This window comes from Bombina bombina, chromosome 7 (genome assembly GCF_027579735.1).
Source record: "Bombina bombina isolate aBomBom1 chromosome 7, aBomBom1.pri, whole genome shotgun sequence".
Taxonomy (NCBI): domain Eukaryota; kingdom Metazoa; phylum Chordata; class Amphibia; order Anura; family Bombinatoridae; genus Bombina; species Bombina bombina.
The window spans coordinates 306,752,118-306,765,226 of record NC_069505.1 but is presented as its reverse complement, the minus strand read 5'-3'; the positions used below and the strand labels follow the sequence as shown (position 1 = coordinate 306,765,226).

Sequence of the window (13,109 nt, the reverse complement as noted above, 5' to 3'; positions counted from 1 at the left end):
AACCGATGATGATCTTTGTGAATCGGTATGTGAAGGTAGGCATCCTTTAAGTCCACTGTGGTCATGTACTGACCCTCTTGGATCATGGGTAGGATGGTCCGAATAGTTTCCATTTTGAAAGATGGAACTCTGAGGAATTTGTTTAAGATCTTTAGATCCAAAAATGGTCTGAAGGTTCCCTCTTTTTTGGGAACCACAAACAGATTTGAATAAAAACCCTGTCCTTGTTCCGTCCGCGGAACTGGATGGATCACTCCCATTACTAGGAGGTCTTGCACACAGCGTAGGAATGCCTCTTTCTTTATCTGATTTGCAGATAACCTTGAAAGATGAAATCTCCCATGTGGAGGGGAAGCTTTGAAGTCCAGAAGATATCCCTGAGATATGATCTCCAACGCCCAGGGATCCTGAACATCTCTTGCCCACGCCTGGGCGAAGAGAAAAAGTCTGCCCCCTACTAGATCCGTCGCCGGATAGGGGGCCGTTCCTTCATGCTGTCTTAGAGGCAGCAGCAGGCTTTCTGGCCTGCTTGCCTTTGTTCCAGGACTGGTTAGGTTTCCAGGCCTGCTTAGATTGAGCAAAAGTTCCCTCTTGTCTTGAAGCGGAGGAAGTTGATGCTGCACCTGCCTTGGAATTTCGAAAGGCATGAAAATTAGACTGTTTGGCCTTTGATTTGGCCCTGTCCTGAGGAAGGGTATGACCCTTACCTCCAGTAATGTCAGCAATAATTTCTTTCAAACCAGGCCCGAATAAGGTCTGCCCCTTGAAAGGAATGTTGAGTAATTTAGACTTTGAAGTCACATCAGCTGACCAGGATTTGAGCCATAGCGCCCTACGCGCCTGGATTGCGAATCCGGAATTCTTAGCCGTTAGTTTAGTCAAATGAACAATGGCATCAGAAACAAATGAGTTAGCTAGCTTAAGAGTTCTAAGCTTGTCAACAATTTCAGTCAATGGAGCTGTATGGATGGCCTCTTCCAGGGCCTCAAACCAGAATGCCGCCGCAGCAGTGACAGGCGCAATGCATGCAAGGGGCTGTAAAATAAAACCTTGTTGAATAAACATTTTCTTAAGGTAACCCTCTATTTTTTTATCCATTGGATCTGAAAAAGCACAACTGTCCTCAACCGGAATAGTGGTACGCTTTGCTAAAGTAGAAACTGCTCCCTCCACCTTAGGGACAGTCTGCCATAAGTCCTGTGTAGTGGCATCTATTGGAAACATTTTTCTAAATATAGGAGGTGGGGAAAAGGGCACACCGGGCCTATCCCACTCCTTACTAATAATTTCTGTAAGCCTTTTAGGTATTGGAAAAACATCAGTACTCACCGGCACTGCATAGTATTTATCCAGCCTACACAATTTCTCTGGCACTGCAATTGTGTCACAGTCATTCAGAGCAGCTAATACCTCCCCAAGCAATACACGGAGGTTCTCAAGCTTACATTTAAAATTAGAAATCTCTGAATCAGGTCTCCCCGAATCAGAGACGTCACCCACAGACTGAAGCTCTCCTTCCTCAGGTTCTGCATATTGTGATACAGTATCAGACATGGCTCTTACAGCATCTACGCGCTCTGTATCTCGTCTAACCCCAGAGCTATCGCGCTTGCCTCTCAATTCAGGCAATCTGGATAATACCTCTGACAGGGTATTATTCATGATTGCAGCCATGTCCTGCAAAGTAATCGCTATGGGCGTCCCTGATGTACTTGGCGCCATATTAGCGTGCGTCCCTTGAGCGGGAGACGAAGGGTCCGACACGTGGGGAGAGTTAGTCGGCATAACTTCCCCCTCGACAGACCCCTCTGGTGACAATTCTTTTATAGATAAAGACTGATCTTTACTGTTTAAGGTGAAATCAATACATTTAGTACACATTCTCCTATGGGGCTCCACCATGGCTTTTAAACATAATGAACAAGTATCCTCTGTTTCAGACATGTTTGTACAGACTAGCAATGAGACTAGCAAGCTTGGAAAACACTTTAAAGCAAGTTAACAAGCAATATAAAAAAACGTTACTGTGCCTTTAAGAGAAACAAATTTTGACAAAATTTGAAATAACAGTGAAAAAAGGCAGTTACACTAACAAAATGTTTACAGTGTATGTAACAAGTCAGCAGAGCATTGCACCCACTTGCAAATGGATGATTAACCCCTTAATAACAAAAACAGAATAATAAATGACAAAAACGTTTTTTAAACACAGTCACAACAACTGCCACAGTCTACTGTGATTGTTACCCTCCTCAAACACGACTTTGAAGCCTTTTGAGCCCTTCAGAGATGTCCTGTATCATGCAGAGGGAAGCTGAATGTCTCTGTCAGTATTTTTAGCTGCACAGAAAAGCACTAATATAGGCCCTTCCCACTCATATTGCAACAGTGGAAAGCTTCAGGAAACTGTCTCTAGGCAGAAATCAAACCAGCCATGTGGAAAAAAACTAGGCCCCAATAAGTTTTGTCACCAAACATATATAAAAACGATTAACATGCCAGCAAACGTTTTATATTACATTTTTATAAGAGTATGCATCTCTATTAATAAGCCTGATACCAGTAGCTATCACTGCATTTAAGGCTTTACTTACATTAATCCGGTATAAGCAGCATTTTCTAGCAAATTCCATCCCTAGAAAAATATTAACTGCACATACCTTATTGCAGGAAAACCTGCACGCCATTCCCTCTCTGAAGTTACCTCACTCCTCAGAATATGTGAGAACAGCCATGGATCTTAGTTACTTCTGCTAAGATCATAGAAAATGCAGGCAGATTCTTCTTCTAAATACTGCCTGAGATAAACAGCACACTCCGGTACCATTTAAAAATAACAAACTTTTGATTGAAGAAATAAACTAAGTATAAAACACCACTCTCCTCTTACGACCTCCATCTTTGTTGAGGGTTGCAAGAGAATGACTGGATATGGCAGTTAGGGGAGGAGCTATATAGCAGCTCTGCTGTGGGTGATACTCTTGCAACTTCCTGTTGGGAAGGAGAATATCCCATAAGTAATGGATGATCCGTGGACTGGATACACTTAACAAGAGAAAACTAAAAGTGAATAATCATGTGTGCAATATTCTGTGTAAATATCAATAATCCAAGTAACAATCATTATTTTAAGTATTTTTAGCCTGTACTTTCCACTTGACCCGGCCTTTATCCTAGGCGCTCCTAACACATCCCACTTATTTGTCTTTCTCTTTGGGTAACTAGAGACCCATTTTTTATAGGAGCATAGGTCTTGGGAGTTAGCGCCGTCGGATAGATATAATTTTTGTTGGCACCTCACATGTACCTACTAGTCAATCAGAGGCAAAAACACTGCAGGCCCCAATAGGAAGTTGACAATACGCATCTACATGCTGAGCTATAATATATTCAGCACTGTACAGAACAGAGATGCTTTATACCAGAATTATCCTCGTCTTTGCGGATCTTCAGCTTGACCAACTCCTCGCATTGCCGCAGGATCTGCACAGCATCCTCCATGGAACAGTTATCCAATCGAATGTTGTCGATGGCTAACAATTTATCTCCTGGTTCCAGGGTGCCAGTTCTGCAGAGACAGACAGAACCTACTATAACAGTTTAGCAATCTCCTACAAACTGCTATGTAATAAAGGGCAACCTTAGGGGAGGCAGTGGCACAGTTACCCTCTCAAGGATCTGCTATGGTGAAGCATGGGCAGGAATGTATAGAACAAACATGTGCGTAATGTGTAGTGTGGTTAATCACAAGGAAACCGATACCAGTGTAACGCTTGTACGCTCACGCCCTCTAGCGCACTCACCTGTGAGCCACGCTACCCTTCTTTATGTCTGATATAATTAGCGGCTCCCCGGACTTTCTGCTTGCTGCTGCCAGGAAAGAAAGAAGACAGAGAAATCACTGAGTCACCTTATTAGATATTGTCGCTTTGTTTAGTATCTGTCTGTTCAGTACATACTGACACAAGTTACTGGTCCTTATCCTTGGGTTTATGTGTAAGAACCACATAAATGCCGACTATGTATTCCTCATATTAAGTACAGAACAAGCTTATTACATATACTGTATGACAATGACAGAGCATAGGAGAGAGATTTGCACTTGCCCAAAAGGCTACATATACCCTTCCCCATCAGTACTGTGGTTAAAGATATTGACTCATTTATAATAGGACAGACATATCTTTTTAAACACATACCAAAGGAGATCCCTAGTAGGGTCAAACACACCCTATTGGGGCAGCTATAGCCACTCCGAACCCATATTGCTACCACTCCATGAGACAACTAACACTGCAGGCAATATGTCACTGTGCAGGGAACATAAACACATAACTAGAACATTGCTAATACTGCTAAATATGTTGTCACAGTGCAGGGAACGGATACATATAGTGGGCACATTGGTAACACTGCTATATATAGCTGGCACATTGGTAACACTGTCCCCAGCACAGTGACAACATAACTAGAAGATACATACAGCTGGCACATTAGTAACACTGCTAAATATATTGTCACTGGGCAGGGAACAGATACCTATAGCTGGCACATTGGTAACACTGCTAGATATGTTATCACTGTGCAGGGGACAGCTACATATAGCTGGCACATTGGTAACACTGCTAGATATGTTGTCACTGTGCAGGGAACAGCTACATATAGCTGGCACATTGGCAACACTGCTATATATGTTGTCACTGTGCAGGGAACATATACATATAGCTGGCACATTGGTAACACTGCTAGATATGTTGTCACTGTGCAGGGAACAGCTACATATAGCTGGCACATTGGTAACACTGCTAGATATGTTGTCACTGTGCAGGGAACAGATACATATAGCTGGCACATTGGCAACACTGCTAGATATGTTGTCACTGTGCAAGGAACAGCTACATATAGCTGGCACATTGGCAACACTGCTAGATATGTTGTCACTGTGCAGGGAACAGATACATATAGCTGGCACATTGGTAACACTGCTAGATATGTTGTCACTGTGCAGGGAACAGATACATATAGCTGGCACATTGGCAACACTGCTAGATATGTTGTCACTGTGCAGGGAACAGCTACATATAGCTGGCACATTGGTAACACTGCTAGATATGTTGTCACTGTGCAGGGAACAGATACATATAGCTGGCACATTGGCAACACTGCTAGATATGTTGTCACTGTGCAGGGAACAGCTACATATAGCTGGCACATTGGTAACACTGCTAGATATGTTGTCACTGTGCAGGGAACAGCTACATATATCTGGCACATTGGTAACACTGCTAGATATGTTGTCACTGTGCAGGGAACAGCTACATATAGCTGGCACATTGGTAACACTGCTAGATATGTTGTCACTGTGCAGGGAACAGATACATATAGCTGGCACATTGGCAACACTGCTAGATATGTTGTCACTGTGCAAGGAACAGCTACATATAGCTGGCACATTGGCAACACTGCTAGATATGTTGTCACTGTACAGGGAACAGATACATATAGCTGGCACATTGGTAACACTGCTAGATATGTTGTCACTGTGCAGGGAACAGATACATATAGCTGGCACATTGGCAACACTGCTAGATATGTTGTCACTGCAGGGAACAGCTACATATAGCTGGCACATTGGTAACACTGCTAGATATGTTGTCACTGTGCAGGGAACAGATACATATAGCTGGCACATTGGTAACACAGCTAGATATGTTGTCACTGTGCAGGGAACAGATACATATAGCTGGCACATTGGCAACACTGCTAGATATGTTGTCACTGTGCAGGGAACAGATACATATATCTGGCACATTGGTAACACTGCTAGATATGTTGTCACTGTGCAGGGAACAGATACATATAGCTGGCACATTGGCAACACTGCTAGATATGTTGTCACTGTGCAGGGAACAGCTACATATAGCTGGCACATTGGTATGCCAGACACTGCACCTTCCAGAACACTAGAGATTATAACTCACTAAGAGCACACATCATGTCCTCCCCCGGTGACAGGAAAGTGCCAAGGAGTAGATCAATGTTGCTGCTTGCACTGATAATAAACAGCTAATTCATCCAGTGTCCCCACCGCTGGGATCTCAGTTTGAGAGATGATTAATGAGGGGAAGGGACACAGCAAGCTGGGGATATTTGCCATCTGATACATTATAACTAGTTTTGGAAAATGTGTCTAGACTGCCGCTACCTCAGGATATAGCGATTCCTGTGATGCAGGAAATGACCAAGAGGGAATCACTCCACAGATAATGATTAGCAATATATTAGCAGCATTAATCAGCTCCTTCTACTAACAGTTTGTAGTTGGACGGGTTAGTCACCCAATGACAGTGGCCTTAATATAAATAGACTAAATGTCATAGCAAGGACTGTAAATGTATGTAAAAGGACAAATTGTCATTTGTTACCTGGGAAACTAAAGACAAATGAAAGGCAAGTTATATGGCTCTATATACAGATTAAGGCTGCTTTATCTCTAACATTATTAATAAACATTTCTACAAAAGGAATGTGAGATGGATTCATTCGTCAATTCATTTAATCCCAGAATTGCCGTTTCTAGTTCTGATAAGGTGAACTCTGCTTCATATTTTTTGAGATAAATGAAATGCATAAGATGAGGTTGGACTAATAATAAGCGCTATTATTTAATCAGAGTCCATTAGTCTGAGGAAAATCACTGGCTGTAACTGCATTTCTCTCTCTACTGCTATAATGTATAGGATAGCCAAATGTCCTTAGAGCCAGTTATACCAACAGCATCCTTAGGCACCTGCATACTGTGCCAGATTAGGCCTTCAGCTGGGTGAGTGATAATCTAAAATGGTTGTGCCCAGGTTTTGTAGTTAGCCCCTCTCTTCTATACAGCTGTGCAAGTAATCTGGATACACATTACAACACGAGCAATACATAAATCACAAAAAACAAAGTACAATGTGCAGCTGTAATACTCTTGGTAAATCTCAGTTTTTATTTGATGAGTCCTTTAACCAGACGGACACAGAAACTCACAGCTAATGGTGATTCCCAGCTCTACGCCTCTCTTCTTCGGTAGTTTGACATGGAACGTGCCGCTACTCGGAACCACAGACTCTATGAGAGAACAGAACAGAGATAGTAACTCGGCTCACCATGGGACAACTAGGAGGAGCATTGTTATAACATTACAGGAACTAGATAGGAGTGTGTGTGTCCGAGTTATCTTTGTTCACAATTTTGCACACTAACAAATCTTGACAAATATTCAATAAAGCAATAAAACTGTTAAAATACTCAGATTTACAAAGCTAAGTGAAATATTATGAGAAAGCACCAACTACGCAGGTGGAGGGAATTACAACAAGTGAAGAGAAAGTAAACAGAATATGGAAACGCTACAGATAAAAAGCATAAACGAAAGAGCGAGTGTACACACAAACCCACACACAGTCTGTTTTGCTGGAATTCTCAGCCTGTTAAATCTCACACAACGCCGAGTTTTCCTGGCTCATGGGTCAGACCAGCACATTAACCCTTACAGTAAGCAGTATTCAAAATTATAAGTCACTTAGAGCACAATCCTCAGCATGGACTGGAATCATCATGCAGCACTCTTTCAATTCTCTAAGAAAAGTGACAGAAAGCATGCCAGTATGGTGATATAAAACAGGAGACCTACAGGCATAAAGTGCTTAGAGAACAGTATGAGACCTGTGAGAGAACTTCAGACAAATCAATCAAAAGGCCCTTGTACAGTGCACTTGGTGAGGATGAGAGACTAATTTTACGTTAAAAAACACAAAGTAGGATTTGTACATGTTACTCTGCGTCATTTTTACTTAATACACTTTGAATTTTGAAATTGTGATTTGATATATATATATATATATATATATATATATATATATATATATATATATATATATATATATATAGATATATATATATATATATATATATATATATATATATATATAGATAGATGATAGATAGATAGATAGATAGAAGTAGGTTACATAACTTAGCTAGATAGGCAGCTCTTAGGGTAAATTCTTTCTGGAGAATTTCACTTGAGCACTGAGCTCAATAATAATGCCCCCCCTCACCTGCTGATAATACTTCCCCTCACCTGCTGATAGTGCTCCCCCCCTCAACTGGCAACATCACCCCTCCTCACCTGCCATTATTATTCAATCTCACCTGCCAATAATGCTCCCCTTCACCTGTCGATATCACACCCCTAACCTGACAATGCTTCCCCCACACTTGTCGATATCACACCCCTCAAAGTAATGAAAAAATACACACTGCTGGTGTGTTAAAACCAAAAAACATTTATTGGTATACATTAAAAATGGACAGACAGGTGCTCCCAGATGGCTACTCTTTGACAGCCACAGAATAATAAATATGTGTAAAGCATCAGTCTTTCGAAAATCCCATTTAAGAGATTGTAGCACCTGGGAGAAGAGATGATAGGAGGGAGGGAGACTGATCAAACCCACAACAATTTATCATACGTTCCTACTTCGAGATTATTGTGACACTATACCATGGCAGATAAAGGCTTGAGAGAGAACTTAATCAGCAGTTCACACCTAAAGACCTAGAGAGAGCTACTCTATCGACTAAGAAATCTCTGTCCTGTATCTCCAACCTAGAAGCATATTTTAAGGTACTACTTAAATGGTACTTGACCTCTCTCAAACTGGCCAAAATGTATCCCTAACTACTTAAACAGTTGTTAGAGAGGCTGTGAATCTGATGTCAACATATGGTGATCTTGCCCAAAAATTGTTTCTTTTTGGGATCAAATGTTTCAGCTCTGTGGAGATTTGGGGACTGTAGTGACTCCTTCCCCAGCCCTCGCATTATTACACAAATTCTCAGAAATCTTTGATTGTCGTTCTCTCTGCTACCAAATTAGGCATAGCACGTCATTGGAAAAAACAAGAGGCACCTACCTTATCCCAGATTTCCCAAATTATAGAATATCTTGCTTCCATGGAAAGGGGCTTTTATAATGCAATTGATAATATGGATCGATATTGGACTATTTGGGATCCCTGGCTTCAATATGAACATAGAAATTCTATCACTATGATCCATGGACAATCCCTTCCCCCATAACTCCCCGTGGATAGCTTATCATATCACCACCTCCCTTTTTTTTTATCCCAAATCTGTTGCCTATATGGCCCTAGGTTCTATTGGGTTTGTGTGGTTTTTTTTTAATTTCTTTTCTCTCCTTCCCTACCCCCTAATTCCTAGGAAACCACGCTCCTCACTAGCCTAGTTTTGTACTCATGGGTGGTGGTGCTTTTGTTCATCATAGTAACTGCATTGTTCTATCATATAAAGGCTCCTTACCCATAGGTTAAATACAGTATGTTACTACACTTAAAGATTGTACAAGGGGATATACACACATGGGTCTGACTCTTAATTTCTGTTTGTTTTACTTCTGTTCCCCTAAATATTATAACTGATGTATATTGGAGTCAATGGTTATGGTCTCATTTACCATTGACTCATCTATAAGACATTTCAGAATAGTCCATGATAATAATCTTCGCTTTCAGACTTCAAAGTTCTGGGACTCTCTTTTTATACTAATTCTATGACTAGTTGCATGGATCTATAGGACTACCTGATAGTATGGACTACTTGACTCAATGTAATAAGTCATAAAACAAAGCAATATGTAAACAATGTTTAATGACTGTTTGTAATACTTGCATATTCCTTAATAATAAAAAATAAATTTAAAAAAATGGACAGACGGCATGGCTCGGCAGGCCATAATGACATGCACGAGTTAGACTTGTCAATATGGGCTTTCCATTTTATATGTATACAAATAAATGGTTTTTGTTTTTAACACACTAGCAGCGTGTAATTTTTCTTGACCTTGAGGACTTTTTGTTGGCGGACTGATCCACTACTTTATACTGACTCCAGGCGGTATAGCCTGAACTACAGTATTTGAAATTCACATTGTGGTGCCGTGCAGCCGACGTTGCCGAGGTCTTCAGCATGTGACCGATATCACACCCCTCACCCGATAATGCTCCCCCTCACCTGATAATGTTCCCCCCTCACCTATCAATAGGTCCCTTTAATCTGCCAGTAACAGCCTCCTCACCTGCTACATCATACTCAATCTCCAGAACCACTTTATTGGAGAGTGCTGCATCGCGCAACAGCTGATTTGCTTCCTCAAGCGTCCCATCCTCTGTGAGAACCCCATTGATGGAGAGCAATCTGTCACCAACCTGCAGGAGCCCACACCTGACAATGAATTAGAGAAAGCTGTTACCGGTTACACTTTGTTATTATTATCGGTTATTTGTAGAGCACCAACAGATTCCGCAGCGTTCACATTAAAGTAAAATTAAAACAAATATTTAACAGAAAACAAACCACAACAAAACAAGTGACTCTCTGCAACCCCCTGTCCCTGTTTATATACTGGGCACACAGTCACAAAATGTCATCACATACAGACAATACACACACACACCCCTACTACACTATACACCCCCCCACACATACATCACATAAAACACACCTACTACACTATACACCCCCCCCCACACACACACACAAACACACCAATTACACTATACACTCCTTCACACACAAATACACCTACTACACACTCCTTCACACACATACATCACACAAACACACCTACTACACTATACACCCCCCACACACATACATCACACACACCTACTACACTATATACCCCCTTTACACACATACATCACACACACTACTCACCCCCTCACACACATACATCACATAAACACACACACGTACATACTACACTATACACCCCCTCACACACATACATATCTCACACACACACACTACACTATGCACCCCATCACACATACACACCTACTAGTTTACACCCCCCCTAACACACATACACCACACAAACACTACACAACCCCTCACACATCGCACAAACACACGTACACACTATACTACACACCCCCTCACACACATACATATCACACACCCACACACTACACACCTCCTCACACATACATATCTCACACACACTTACTACACTATACACCCCCTCACACACACACATCACACATAAACACCTACTACACTATACACCCCCCTCACACACACACTACACACACCCTCACGTACTACACTATACACCCCCCTCACACACACACTACACACACCCTCACGTACTACACTATACACCCCCACACACACACATCAAACACACACACACCCCTACTACACTATACACCCCCTCACACACACTAAATTATACACATCACACACACACACACACACTACACTATACACCCCCTTTACACACATACATCCCACACCTACTACACTATACACCCCCTCACACACATACATCACACACACACACACACACTACACACCCCCTCACACACATACATCACACACACACTACACACCCCCTCACACACATACGTACTACACTACACACCCCCTAACACACATACATCAAACACACACACACACGTACGTACTACACTATACACCCCCTCACACACACACTACACACACCCTCACACACATACATCACACACACGCCTACTAAACTATGCACCCCCTCACACACCTATTATACTATACACCCCCTCACACACATACATCACACACACCTACTACACTATACACCCTTTCACACACACCACACAAACACACCTACTACACTATACACCCCCTCACACACACACAGACCTACTACACTATACACCCCCTCACACACACCTACTACACTATACACCCCCTCACACACACCCACACACATACCCCCTACTAAACTATACACCCCCTCAAACACACCTACTAAACTATACACCCCCTCACAAACACACACATCACGCACACCTACTACACTATACACCCCCTCACACACATACATCACACAACATACCTACTACACTATACACACTATACACCCCCTCACACACATACATCACACAACATACCTACTACACTATACTCCCCCACACACACACACACACATCATACATACATCACATAAACATACATACTACACTATACAAACACATATCACACAAACACATCTACTACACTATACACACACACACCTACTACATTATACACCCCCTCAGACACACATACATCACACACACGCCTACTACACTATAGACCCCCCTCACACACATACATCACACACACACCTACTACACTATACACCCCCTCACACACACATACACCTACTACACTATAGACCCCCCTCACACAGACAATATACACACATCTCACACACAGACAACACACACATCTACTGCACTATACACCCTCTCACACACAGACAATACAAACACCTACTACAATATACACCCCCCTCACACACCTGACTACCCATAAACACAACATGACTTCTCTTGCTCAGGGTAACATCAAACCTGCTTCACCAAAACCCATTTGGCAAATAAAAAGACAGTCTATATGAGACTGATATTTTGACAAGCTGAATATTGTTGTGGTACGTGATGTTTATTAACACAAAGGCCAGTAGCTATTTTCACCAATGCCACACTGACCTAAGGTGACAGGGGCCAGCTGTGACAACCTTTGCCATTTACACTGTGCCTGCCATGCCGGTTTTAAAATTGCTTCTGTCAGTGAGTGGATTAGCGCCTGCCACTGTGCCCGTTACACACAAAACAATATCTGAGAAATACGCAATACATCATGTTGTGTTAACCGTTTCCTTGCCAGCTTATGGTTAAAGCGTGAGACAGTGTGTCAGAAAAACCAGAGACAATACAAAGAATAAAAACATAATGACTATAGAAAATACAGAACAAACATTGGAGAGCAGTTGTGTAGAAAAAAAGAAAATAGAGAGATGCACTCAACTGAAACAGAACATCATCTAGAAAAACTTCCTTGTTTGTTCACAAGGTCAGTGGCACCCAGGGTGCAGTCTCTTTTAGCACACTATGTCCTTCAGAGAGGAGAAATACCCTGTAGTATATCAGTCCAGCCCCGAAATACCAGGCAAGTCTTCTCTGAACAAGAGTAAACAAAAAACATAATTTATGCTTACCTGATAAATGTATTTCTCT

General features: G+C 41.9%; 1 protein-coding gene across 1 annotated transcript in view; it reads right to left on the bottom strand.

Moving 5' to 3' along the window:
* Positions 1 to 13,109, bottom strand: part of GRIP2 (glutamate receptor interacting protein 2) — a 165,130-nt gene that overhangs the window by 91,479 nt on the left and 60,542 nt on the right. Inside the window, exons 13-16 of the mRNA XM_053720917.1 lie at positions 10,142 to 10,287; positions 7,030 to 7,110; positions 3,804 to 3,870; positions 3,423 to 3,568 (exon numbers count right to left, since the gene is read on the bottom strand). Coding sequence (XP_053576892.1) covers positions 3,423 to 3,568; positions 3,804 to 3,870; positions 7,030 to 7,110; positions 10,142 to 10,287 — 440 coding nt within the window. The remainder of the gene's footprint in view (positions 1 to 3,422; positions 3,569 to 3,803; positions 3,871 to 7,029; positions 7,111 to 10,141; positions 10,288 to 13,109) is intronic.